Source organism: Nerophis lumbriciformis, linkage group LG13, assembly GCF_033978685.3.
Source record: "Nerophis lumbriciformis linkage group LG13, RoL_Nlum_v2.1, whole genome shotgun sequence".
Taxonomy (NCBI): domain Eukaryota; kingdom Metazoa; phylum Chordata; class Actinopteri; order Syngnathiformes; family Syngnathidae; genus Nerophis; species Nerophis lumbriciformis.
Genome location: NC_084560.2, coordinates 12,686,984 through 12,699,830, shown reverse-complemented (window position 1 = coordinate 12,699,830; position 12,847 = coordinate 12,686,984). Strand labels below are relative to the sequence as shown.

General features: G+C 39.9%; 1 protein-coding gene across 3 annotated transcripts in view; it reads left to right on the top strand.

Annotated features, from left to right (window-relative positions):
* The window catches only part of stk39 (serine threonine kinase 39), a 74,191-nt gene that overhangs the window by 48,608 nt on the left and 12,736 nt on the right, over positions 1-12,847 (top strand). For all 3 annotated transcript variants that reach the window (XM_061971678.1, XM_061971677.2, XM_061971680.1), the window contains one exon: positions 3,304-3,365. In XM_061971678.1, the coding sequence (XP_061827662.1) occupies positions 3,304-3,365 (62 nt within the window). The remainder of the gene's footprint in view (positions 1-3,303; positions 3,366-12,847) is intronic.

Below are 12,847 nucleotides of genomic sequence, written 5' to 3'. Positions count from 1 at the left end.
CCTTTAAGCTTTTTTATTTCACTTTTGTTATGTTTTTGTTTGTTTAATAGTATTTTTAGAATGTGCCTTGAGGCTTTAAAACATTAGCTGTGGGCCGCAAATGGTAAAAAAAAATCTGCGTCCTTTCTGATTTCAATGCGTTAAAAAGACACAAAGTGCGTTAACGCCAACACTGGTTGACAGTATAACAAAATAAGTCACACTTATATTTTGTAACATTCACAGTTTTGGAAAAAAGTGCAGAGGTAGAAATATTCAAAATAACCTCTTGTATATAATCTAAACATGAATAATGCCTCAAAACAAGTTAAATAAATTTAAACAAAAAACAGCAGACGAGGTCTCGCCCTGCACAGCTGTTTTGTTCTTTGTAGTGTCGATATGGGCTTGTACAAACCCCGTTTCCTTATGAGTTGGGAAATTGTGTTGGATGTAAATATAAACGAAATACAATGATTTGCAAATACTTTTCAACCCATATTCAATTGAATGCACTACAAAGACAAGATATTTGATGTTCGAACTCATAAACTTTTCTTTTTTTTTTGCAAATAATAATTAACTTAGAATTTCATGGCTGCAACACGTGCCAAAGTAGTTGGGAAAGGGCATGTTCACCACTGTGTTACATGGCCTTTCCTTGTAACAACACTCAGTAAACTTTTGGGAACTGAGGAGACACATTTTTTAAGCTTCTCTGGTGGAATTCTTTCCCATTCTTGCTTGATGTACAGCTTAAGTTGTTCAACAGTCCGGGGGTCTCCATTGAGGTATTTTAGGCTTCATAATGCGCCACACATTTTCAATGGGAGACAGGTCTGGACTACAGGCAGGCCAGTCTAGTACCCACACTCTTCTACTATGAAGCCACGTTGATGTAACACGTGGCTTGGCATTGTCTTGCTGAAATAAGCAGGGGCGTCCATGGTAACGTTGCTTGGATGGCAACATATGTTGCTCCAAAACCTGTATGTACCTTTCAGCATTAATGGCGCCTTCACAGATGTGTAAGTTACCCATGTCTTGGGCACTAATACACCCCCATACCATCACAGATGCTGGCTTTTCAACTTTGCGCCTATAACAATCCGGATGGTTCTTTTCCTCTTTGGTCCGGATGACACGACGTCCACAGTTTCCAAAAACAATTTGAAATGTGGACTCGTCAGACCACAGAACACTTTTCCACTTTGCATCAGTCCATCTTAGATGAGCTCAGGCCCAGCAAAGCCGACAGCGTTTCTGGGTGTTGTTGATAAACGGTTTTCGCCTTGCTTAGGAGACTTTTAACTTGCACTTACAGATGTAGCGACCAACTGTAGTTACTGACAGGGGGTTTCTGAAGTGTTCCTGAGCCCATGTGATATCCTTTACACACTGATGTCGCTTGTTGATGCAGTACAGCCTGAGGGATCGAAGGTCACAGGCTTAGCTGCTTACGTGCAGTGACTTCTCCAGATTCTCTGAACCCTTTGATGATATTACGGACCGTAGATGGTGAAATCCCCCTTGCAATAACTGGTTGAAAAAGGTTTTTCTTAAACTGTTCAACAATTTGCTCACGCATTTGTTGACAAAGTGGTGACCCTCGCCCCATCCTTGTTTGTGAATGACTGAGCATTTGTGAATGACTGAGCATTTCATACTTTTATACCCAATCATGGCACTCACCTGTTCCCAATTTGTCTGTTCACCTGTGGGATGTTCCAAATAAGTGTTTGATGAGCATTCCTCAACTTTATCAGTATTTATTGCCACCTTTCCCAACATCTTTGTCACGTGTTGCTGGCATCAAATTCTAAAGTTAATGATTATTTGCAAAAAAAAATGTTTATCAGTTTGAACATCAAATATCTTGTCTTTGTAGCATATTCAACAGAATATGGGTTGAAAAGGATTTGCAAATCATTGTATTCCGTTTACATCTAACACAATTTCCCAACTCGTATGGAAACGGGGTTTGTAGATCGTTGGCCCCTTTATTTGCCACATATATATACGTTCCTGCTTTGCACACAGTGCATTCTGCTTTCCATGTGTCACGGCCAAGACGAAAACACATATACTTTTCCCGCAAATCATCCGTAAAGTTGCATTTACGTTTCGGCTTCTCTCTTGTGTCCTGTCTGTCTCTCGACTGTCTCGCTCTCTCGCTCTCTGTCTTTGCCCCTCCCTCAGGAATGTTGCTGCGTGCCCACACCTTCACAATTTGTTTTGTTTTCAACCCCTTCTAACCCTGGACGTACATTGAAAATACACGCAACCCTAACTCAAAATATCAGACATTTGAGGCATTTAAGAAACCCCGCCCAGACAGCACGGACAGCCCCGCAAAAGAGGACATGTCCGGGGAAAAGAGGACATATGGTCAGTCTAGTTTACAGACACTCATTTAATCCAAATGAGACCGAAGGTGTCGGGCTTTGAGATTTTAGTTTGGCTTTTGTCATCATTGCATTAGCAGCCCGCTAACGGGGGTGGCCTCTTTAGTGACTTGCGGCACTTTTAACTTAAATAGTTCAACAAAATGGCACCTTGCGCCAATTAGATATCAACTGGAGTTGTCAGCCTGTCAACTGAGATCAGTCTGTGTGGTCACAAACACTTAAAAACTGTTGCAAACTCTTGTCGCTCCATCCCCTTATGGCTTCTGGTTTCTCGGCAACAGCTGGCTTGAGGCTAACAGCTCTTCTATCACATCGAATCTATGCCTCAGACCGGACCAAGAGAAGTTCAAAGATGCCAGCAAACGCTCATGTAGCTGTGATCACAATCAGGAAAACTCCAACATTATAAAAGAAACATTAATAATATAATGAACCAAGAACACACAAAGATAAGAACATCAGTTCATAATGAATAGGAAACATAAAATGGCAGGTAGAATTGCAAACGTGAGCTAAACTAAAGAGCTAATAAATACGATGTGTGTTATGAGTGAAGAGGGTTTGAGTCAACATTGCAGAGGTCAGTTCCTGTTGAAGACTCAACGAGGATCTTTTGCAGTTTGGCAGGTCATGACAATCTGGAGCAGGTCAGAAAGATGATTGGGCGAGACCATGGCTAGCCTTAAAAGTAAGGAGGATGTTTTTTATTTTTGGACGGGGAGCCGGTGGAGTTGCTATGAAGCAGCAACTCCATGGAGGACTTCTGGTGACCAGTTGGACAGCATAGTTTCAGAGTTGTGGAGTAACTTAGTAACAAAACGCTATTCATGTTTTAAAGACAATTCATTGCAGCTGTACGCTACATGTGCTTGGTTATTGTACGTATAAACTCAGAATCACTCATGTTTTCATGCAGGTGGAGCCATTTGGGGATCGTTCATACAGTCAAGGCGCTGTGAACATGGTTCTGCGACTAAGGTGAGAGCGATTATTTCTCATCTGCGCCATGTTTCCGAGTAACGTGTGAGAGATATGTTTCCAAGTAATGTGTGAGAGATATGCTTCCTAGTAACGTGTGAGAGATATGCTTCCTAGTAACGTGTGAGAGATATGTTTCCTAGTAACGTGTGAGAGATATGTTTTCTAGTAACGTGTGAGAGATATGTTTCCTAGTAACGTGTGAGAGATGTGTTTCCTAGTAATGTGTGAGAGATCTGTTTCCTAGTAACGTGTGAGAGATACTTTTCCTAGTAACGTGTGAGAGATATGTTTCCTAGTAACGTGTGAGAGATATGTTTCCTAGTAACGTGTGAGAGATACAGTATGTTTCCTAGTAACGTGTGAGAGATATGTTTCCAAGTAACGTGTGAGAGATATGTTTCCTAGTAAAGTGTGAGATATACTTTTCCTAGTAATGTGTGAGAGATACTTTTCCTAGTAACGTGTGAGAGATGTTTCCTAGTAACGTGTGAGAGATATGTTTCCTAGTTACGTGTGAGAGATGTTTCCTAGTAACGTGTGAGAGCAATGTTTCCTAGTAACGTGTGAGATATGTTTCCTAGTAACGTGTGAGAGATATGCTTCCTAGTAACGTGTGAGAGATATGTTTCCTAGTAACATGTGAGAGATATGTTTCCTAGTAACGTGTGAGAAATATGCTTCCTAGTAACGTGTGAGAGAGATGTTTCCTAGTAACGTGTGAGAGATACTTTTCCTAGTAACGTGTGAGAGATATGTGTCCTAGTAACGTGTGAGAGATACAGTATGTTTTCTAGTAACGTGTGAGAGATATGTTTTCTAGTAACGTGTGAGAGATATGTTTTCTAGTAACGTGTGAGAGATACTTTTCCTAGTAACGTGTGAGAGATATGTTTCCTAGTAACGTGTGAGAGATATGTTTTCTAGTAACGTGTGAGAGATACTTTTCCTAGTAATGTATCTCTTACTTTTACTTACTCTTACTTTTCCTAGTAACGTGTGAGAGATATGTTTCCGAGTAACGTGTGAGAGATATGTTTCCTAGTAGCGTGTGAGAGATATGTTTCCTAGTAGCGTGTGAGAGATATGTTTCCTAGTAACGTGTGAGAGATATGTTTCCTAGTAACGTGTGAGAGATATGTTTCCTAGTAACGTGTGAGAGATATGTTTCCTAGTAACGTGTGAGAGATATGTTTTCTAGTAACGTGAGAGATACGTTTCCTAGTAACGTGTGAGAGATATGTTTCCTAGTAACGTGTGAGAGATATGTTTTCTAGTAACGTGTGAGAGATACTTTTCCTAGTAACGTGTGAGAGATACTTTTCCTAGTAACATGTGAGAGATATGTTTCCTAGTAACGTGTGAGAAATATGCTTCCTAGTAACGTGTGAGAGATATGCTTCCTAGTAACGTGTGAGAGATATGTTTCCTAGTAACGTGTGAGAGATATGTTTCCTAGTAACGTGTGAGAGATATGTTTCCTAGTAACGTGTGAGAGATATGTTTCCTAGTAACGTGTGAGAGATCTGTTTCCTAGTAACGTGTGAGAGATACTTTTCCTAGTAACGTGTGAGAGATATGTTTCCTAGTAACGTGTGAGAGATATGTTTCCTAGTAACATGTGAGAGATACAGTATGTTTCCTAGTAACGTGTGAGAGATATGTTTCCAAGTAACGTGTGAGAGATATGTTTCCTAGTAAAGTGTGAGATATACTTTTCCTAGTAATGTGTGAGAGATACTTTTCCTAGTAACGTGTGAGAGATGTTTCCTAGTAACGTGTGAGAGATATGTTTCCTAGTAACGTGTGAGAGATGTTTCCTAGTAACGTGTGAGAGCAATGTTTCCTAGTAACGTGTGAGATATGTTTCCTAGTAACGTGTGAGAGATATGCTTCCTAGTAACGTGTGAGAGATATGTTTCCTAGTAACATGTGAGAGATATGTTTCCTAGTAACGTGTGAGAAATATGCTTCCTAGTAACGTGTGAGAGAGATGTTTCCTAGTAACGTGTGAGAGATACTTTTCCTAGTAACGTGTGAGAGATATGTGTCCTAGTAACGTGTGAGAGATACAGTATGTTTTCTAGTAACGTGTGAGAGATATGTTTTCTAGTAACGTGTGAGAGATATGTTTTCTAGTAACGTGTGAGAGATACTTTTCCTAGTAACGTGTGAGAGATATGTTTCCTAGTAACGTGTGAGAGATATGTTTTCTAGTAACGTGTGAGAGATACTTTTCCTAGTAATGTATCTCTTACTTTTACTTACTCTTACTTTTCCTAGTAACGTGTGAGAGATATGTTTCCGAGTAACGTGTGAGAGATATGTTTCCTAGTAGCGTGTGAGAGATATGTTTCCTAGTAGCGTGTGAGAGATATGTTTCCTAGTAACGTGTGAGAGATATGTTTCCTAGTAACGTGTGAGAGATATGTTTCCTAGTAACGTGTGAGAGATATGTTTTCTAGTAACGTGTGAGAGATACGTTTCCTAGTAACGTGTGAGAGATATGTTTCCTAGTAACGTGTGAGAGATATGTTTTCTAGTAACGTGTGAGAGATACTTTTCCTAGTAACGTGTGAGAGATACTTTTCCTAGTAACATGTGAGAGATACTTTTCCTAGTAACGTGTGAGAAATATGCTCCCTAGTAACGTGTGAGAGAGATGTTTCCTAGTAACGTGTGAGAGATACTTTTCCTAGTAACGTGTGAGAGATATGTGTCCTAGTAACGTGTGAGAGATACAGTATGTTTTCTAGTAACGTGTGAGAGATATGTTTTCTAGTAACGTGTGAGAGATACTTTTCCTAGTAACGTGTGAGAGATATGTTTCCTAGTAATGTGTGAGAGATATGTTTTCTAGTAACGTGTGAGAGATACTTTTCCTAGTAATGTATCTCTTACTTTTACTTACTCTTACTTTTCCTAGTAACGTGTGAGAGATGTTTCCTAGTAACGTGTGAGAGATATGTTTCCTAGTAGCGTGTGAGAGATATGTTTCCTAGTAACGTGTGAGAGATATGTTTTCTAGTAACGTGTGAGAGATACTTTTCCTAGTAACGTGTGAGAGATATGTTTCCTAGTAACGTGTGAGAGATACTTTTCCTAGTAACGTGTGAGAGATATGTTTCCTAGTAACGTGTGAGAGATATGTTTTCTAGTAACGTGTGAGTGACATGTTTCCTAGTAACGTGTGAGAGATATGTTTCCTAGTACCGTGTGAGAGATACTTTTCCTAGTAACGTGTGAGAGATACTTTTCCTAGTAACGTGTGAGAGATATGTTTCCAAGTAACGTGTGAGAGATACTTTTCCTAGAAACGTGTGAGCGATATGTTTTCTAGTAACGTGTGAGAGATATGTTTCCTAGTAACTTGTGAGAGATATGTTTCCTAGTAACGTGTGAGAGATATGTTTTCTAGTAACGTGTGAGAGATATGTTTTCTAGTAACGTGTGAGAGATATGTTTCCTAGTAACGTGTGAGAGATACTTTTCCTAGTAACATGGGAGAGATACGTTTCCTAGTAACGTGTGAGAGATACGTTTCCTAGTAACGTGTGAGAGATATGTTTCCTAGTAACATGTAAGAGAGATGTTTCCTAATAACGTGTGAGAGACATGTTTCCTAGTAACGTGTGAGAGATATGTTTCCTAGTAACGTGTGAGAGAGATGTTTCCTAGTAACGTGTGAGAAAGATGTTTCCTAGTAACGTGTGAGAGACATGTTTCCTAGTAACGTGTGAGAGATATGTTTCCTAGTAGATATGTTTCCTAGTAGCATGTGAGAGATATGTTTCCTAGTAGCGTGTGAGAGATATGTTTCCTAGTAACGTGTGAGAGATATGTTTCCTAGTAACGTGTGAGAGATATGTTTCCTAGTAACGTGTGAGAGATATGTTTCCTAGTAACGTGTGAGAGAGATGTTTCTGAGTAACGTGTGAGAGATATGTTTCCTAGTATCGTGTGAGAGATATGTTTCCTAGTAACGTGTGAGAGATATGTTTCCTAGTAACGTGTGAGAGATCAATGATCTTTTTAGTGTGTCCTCACACACACCTGCACACGTCATGTCTGCTTTATGTGTATACTCAACAACACAATGTAATACTAGCATTACGCCTCCGGGGGACAAATGGTTGGTGTTATGCTGTCTGCTTATTTTGTCTTTCTGCATGTGTCCTCTTTTGTTGAATCAGGTCAAAAATGTGTGTAACTGTAGAGTAGACTAACCCAAGTTGTCACCCTACTCATGCATTATGCTGATCTAATTTGAAGGAAAGTCTTAAATCAAATTCAAGATTAATTTGAGCCGGCGTCATACACACCATATGGACAAAAGTATGAGGACACCTAGCCACCAAACCTACAAGAAATAGATGTAGTGTCAAATTAATGTGTTACTTGTGAATAATTAGTTCCAATCATATTTACTGTTATGTTTAATCGTGTTAATCTCATTTTGAATGTCTAACGTTACTGTGTCTGTATGCCTGCGAGTTATCTCGCTCGCTTCGTCTGCTTGACTGAGGGCAGCAACAGTAAGACAATATGTAGCCACGCAAAGGAGCCTTTATTTTGTCACAAGACTGATGTTAGCCGCTTTAAATAGCGGGTGTTATATCTTTCAAATAGTATAAAGTATTCATTATAAAATTAAAAATGCATCGTAACAGTGTTAGGCAGCAAGGTGGAACAGCGGTTAGTGCATGTGCCTCATAGTAAGAAAGTCCTGGATTCTTTCTGTGTGGAGTTTGCATGTTCTCCCTGTGACTGCGTGGGTTCACTCTGGGTACTCCGGCTTCCTCCCACCTCCAAAGACATGCACCTGGGGATAGGCCCCTCCCACTTCCAAAGACATGCACCTGGGGATAGGCCCCTCCCACTTCCAAAGACATGCACCTGGGGATAGGCCCCTCCCACCTCCAAAGACATGCGCCTGGGGATAGGCCCCTCCCACCTCCGAAGACATGCACCTGGGGATAGGCCCCTCCCACCTCCAAAGACATGCGCCTGGGGATAGGCCCCTCCCACCTCCAAAGACATGCACCTGAGGATAGGTTGATTGGCAACACTAAATGGTCCCTAGTGTGTGAATGTTGTCCATCTGTGTTGTCCCTGTGATGAGGTGGCGACTTGTCCAGGGTGTTTTGATTGATTGATTGAAACTTTTATTAGTAGATTGCAAAGGAAGAGAATACATGATTTGAAACAGTACAGTTTACACAATACAGTACATCCATGCATCCATTTTCTACCGCTTGTCCCTTTTGGGGTCGCGGGGGGTGCTGGAGCCTATCTCAGCTCACACCCTAGGACATATTCCGTACAATTGACCACTACATGGTAACACCCGGATAAGTTTTTCAACTTGTTTAAGTCGGGGTCCACGTTCATCAATTCAGGGTGTACCCCGCCTTCCGCCCGAATGCAGCTGAGATAGGCTCCAGCGACCCCGGAAGGGACAAGCGGTAGAAAATGGATGGATGGATGGATGGAGATTGAACTTGTTATTTAGTCAGGTTTGGGACAGGTGTGCTGCTGGTGTAGCCACAGTGTGCACGTCTGATGTTGCTCACATGGGCTCCACTGAATGCTCAGGGAGTTTTTGCGTTTGCTCACACACATGAAAAATTAGAGGGAACATTGGTGTTGGTGCATGTCAGCTTGGCAGGTGGAAGTCTGCTGTAGCCTCTCTGATAGAAGTGAGGCTGGTCAAAGTGACATCTGAAGGCTTCCTCCTACAAGAAAGCTGCTTCTTGTGTGCTCACTAGTCAGGACCACTGCTCATGTATACCTGTTGGACTTAGCTTAATAGTATTTCTATGCAGGCTTTTCATTTTTACATTTTTGATTAGCAGATGATCCTTTAGTAATTGATTGCATTACAAAGATTTATACTCCATAAACAGTTCAAATGTTTTTGATATTGTACTGTATAAAACCCAGCAGGAAGATATAAAAACTTTATTTTTTCTACACAATGCCAACTATAAATCCATCTTTTGCCTGAATGTACATTTTGTAAAAGATGGAGCTTTATGACATCCTCTGAGCTATTATCTTCTTGCAAACAACATGTTGCTCACTGCTGCAAGTGAGATAATGTTACTATTAACTTGATGATGTAACTACAGTTAAATAATAATAATAATAATAATACATTTTATTTAGTATAGCGCTTTTCAGAGCACTCAAAGACACCATACAGATTAAAAAATTTAAATATGAAACAGTTTAAAGTAATAATATAAAATTCAGGAAATATAAAAGCAGTACATTGTAAAATACATAATAATACAGGACAATTACAAGACCGGACATTACAAGACACAGAACACTGGTTAAAAGCAGATCTGAATAGGTGTGTTTTGAGAAGGCTTTTGAAGGTGGGAAGGTCTGGGCAGTCACAGATGGGTTTGGGAAGAGTGTTCCAGAGGGTGGGAGCAGCGATGGAGAAGGCCCTGTCACCCCAGGTCCGTAGATTGGTTCTGAGTGTCAGTTGGTACAAAATACTTTAAAAAAAGACTGCATTCATGATAATGATTAGATTTGTGGCAGCAAAACGACGTCATTGAATATCCTGAAGTGTTGAAGGAGTTTCAGCTCATTCGCATGTCACGGCAAATATCAAGAGACTTGAATTGGCTTCTTGTCGTTTGGCTTGCATATCATTCAGACTACTTTAGTCTGCAAAGGCAACAAGAATGTCATCATCAGACGTTTGACTAGGAATGTAGGACTTGCATAATATTCCAGCTCAACAAGATAACTCGGAATGGATTCAATAATTTATCAAGTTGTGGCATTTCCATGCATTTTTTGTTATCTTTAGGGAGTGGAATTAGCAGCTGACAAATGTCAAATTAAGATGTGAAAGTTATTTTTTTCACACGTTACAAATTATTTACAATTGCCCTTTATTGCCATTTTCCATCAGACAAGTAATTAATTTGCATGATGAGGCAGCTACAATCGGGCGGAAGGCGGGGTACACCCTGGACAAGTCGCCACCTCATCGCAGGGCCAACACAGATAAACAGACAACATTCACACTCACATCCACACACTAGGGCCAATTTAGTGTTGCCAATCAACTTATCCCCAGGTGCATGTCTTTGGAAGTGGGAGGAAGCCGGAGTACCCGGAGGGAACCCACGCAGTCACGGGGAGAACATGCAAACTCCACACAGAAAGATCCCGAGCCCGGGATTGAACCCAAGACTACTCAGGACCTTCGTATTGTGAGGCAGATGCACTAACCCCTCTTCCGCCTATCTCACCGTGTAGCTGAGATAGGCTCCGGCGCCCCCCGCGACCCCAAAAGGGAATACGCGGTAGAAAATGGATGGATGGATGGATGATGAGGCAGCTACAGCTTGTTCAGAACGCTGCTGCTAGAGTTCTAACAAAGACCAAAAAATGTGAGCACATTACACCAATTCTTAAATCCTTACATTGGCTCCCTGTACATCAGAGAATTGATTTCAAAATCCTCCTGCTCACATATAAATCACTACTTGGTCTAGGGCCGAAGTATATCACCGATATGCTCCCACTATATAAGCCCTCTAGATCACTAAGATCTTCTGAGACCAATCTGTTAGCGGTTCCCAAAGTAAACTCAAATCAAGGGAGAGCATCATTCAGTCACTATGCAACAAATAGCTGGAATAAACTTCCTGAAGATGTCAGACTTTCCCCAACTCTGACTACTTTTAAAACTAGACTGACAACTTTTATGTTCACCTTAGCTTTCAGCTAAATCTTTTAATCTTCTAACTTTTAACGTCCGCACTGTTTTTATTTTTATTGTCTGCATTTTAATTTTGCTTTTATTTTCTTTCATTTCACTTTGTTGTCTGTGAAGCACTTTGAGTCTGCCTTGTGTATGAAAAGTGCTATACAAAAATAAAGTTGCCTTGCCTTGCCTTGCCATGAAACAATTTCTGAATTGGTTTGGTTACATTTTGAGTTTAACACAAGTCAGTTGTTATCATCTTGGCAACTTGCATATACATACTGTACATACTGTACGCATGTTTCTATCACTGACAATCATTCAGACTTGGGTATTATTGAGATTAAACTGCATACAAGTCATAATGATGTTTTGGAATACACAAGTACTTCAACTGCACAGCTTAATTGGTTGCGTGACAGAGCTCTTAACTCAAAACACTTGGATCTCAGATCAAAGTCTCCCATCAAAATGAATAGAAATCAATTTAATTGATGCTTGGCCCCCCAAAACAACACCTTTTTAACATGTAGCATGTCTTTTAAAAAGAACTATTGTATAAAAACAAAAAGTATAATATCAAGTAATGTAATAATAATGTACAGCATCTGTCATGTTTTTGATGTCTTTATTTCTTTTTAATTCTATGATGTCATCCACTTCTTCTTGTGAGCCCTGTCCTTCATACTCACTTTCTTCCTTACCATGCTTGGAAAACAAAGTGATGTCCATCTCTAGCTGTAAGCTGATGCTTGCGAGGAAGTCCAGAGAGACACTCTTAGGTTGGGGCCACTTCTAAGTTGAGGTACAAATATTATAACGCAGGGGTCCCCAATTTGTGACGAAGAGGCCACACTGGGTTAAAACAATTTGGCCGGTTGTGTGTGTGTGCGTGTTGGTGTGTGTGTGTAATTTTTTTCTGTTGTTCTCCTGTCCCCCTTTTTCCCCACAATTTCTCCCTCTGTCTTAGTTCTTCTTCTTCTTTCTATCCCCTCCTGTTTCGGTCCAGCTGCACCAAACACTAAATATTTCCAAACCTTAATTCAAGTCTCATACAAATAAGGCCACTATCCCACACTTCCCTTTTGTAAAGTAAATGTGTACAACAGATAGACAATATGATTTGCCTGATGGACAGGATAGATAAAAAAAAAGATATATATTAAAATGAATAAATAAATTGGGGACTTTCCAGAGGCCAGATTGTAGATGAGCAATGATAATGATATGTCAACAATAGGGATGTCCGATATAAATGCGTTAAAATGTAATATCGGAAATAATTGGTATCGTTTTTTTTATTATCGGTGTAGCTGCTGACAGAAGCACATTGTATATATGTTATATAATTTCATAGTTGGTTAGAGTAAATAAATACAATGTATAAATATAAGTTCATATTTACATTTAATGTGATTAAAAATTTATTTTCTTTGGTAATTTCATGCAAGTATAAGTTAACTTTATTTTTGTTACAAAACTCATGTAAATTGGAGAGGAACATATTTTTTGTTCCGGTTTGGTCACATTGTTGGGGGGACAATTAATATGTGACGGAAAAAAGGGAAGCAGCATGAGACAGCAAATGGAAGAGATTAATGGAGTCTCGTCTTGGAAAGAAACTTTATTCCCTCTGAGTTTGTGAGGCCAATGAGGTATGATTCTTTTTGATATGTATGTGAAATCAATGTGTTTTATGTTATTGGATGTCAGACTAATTGTAAGTTCTGTTTTTTCTTATTTATTA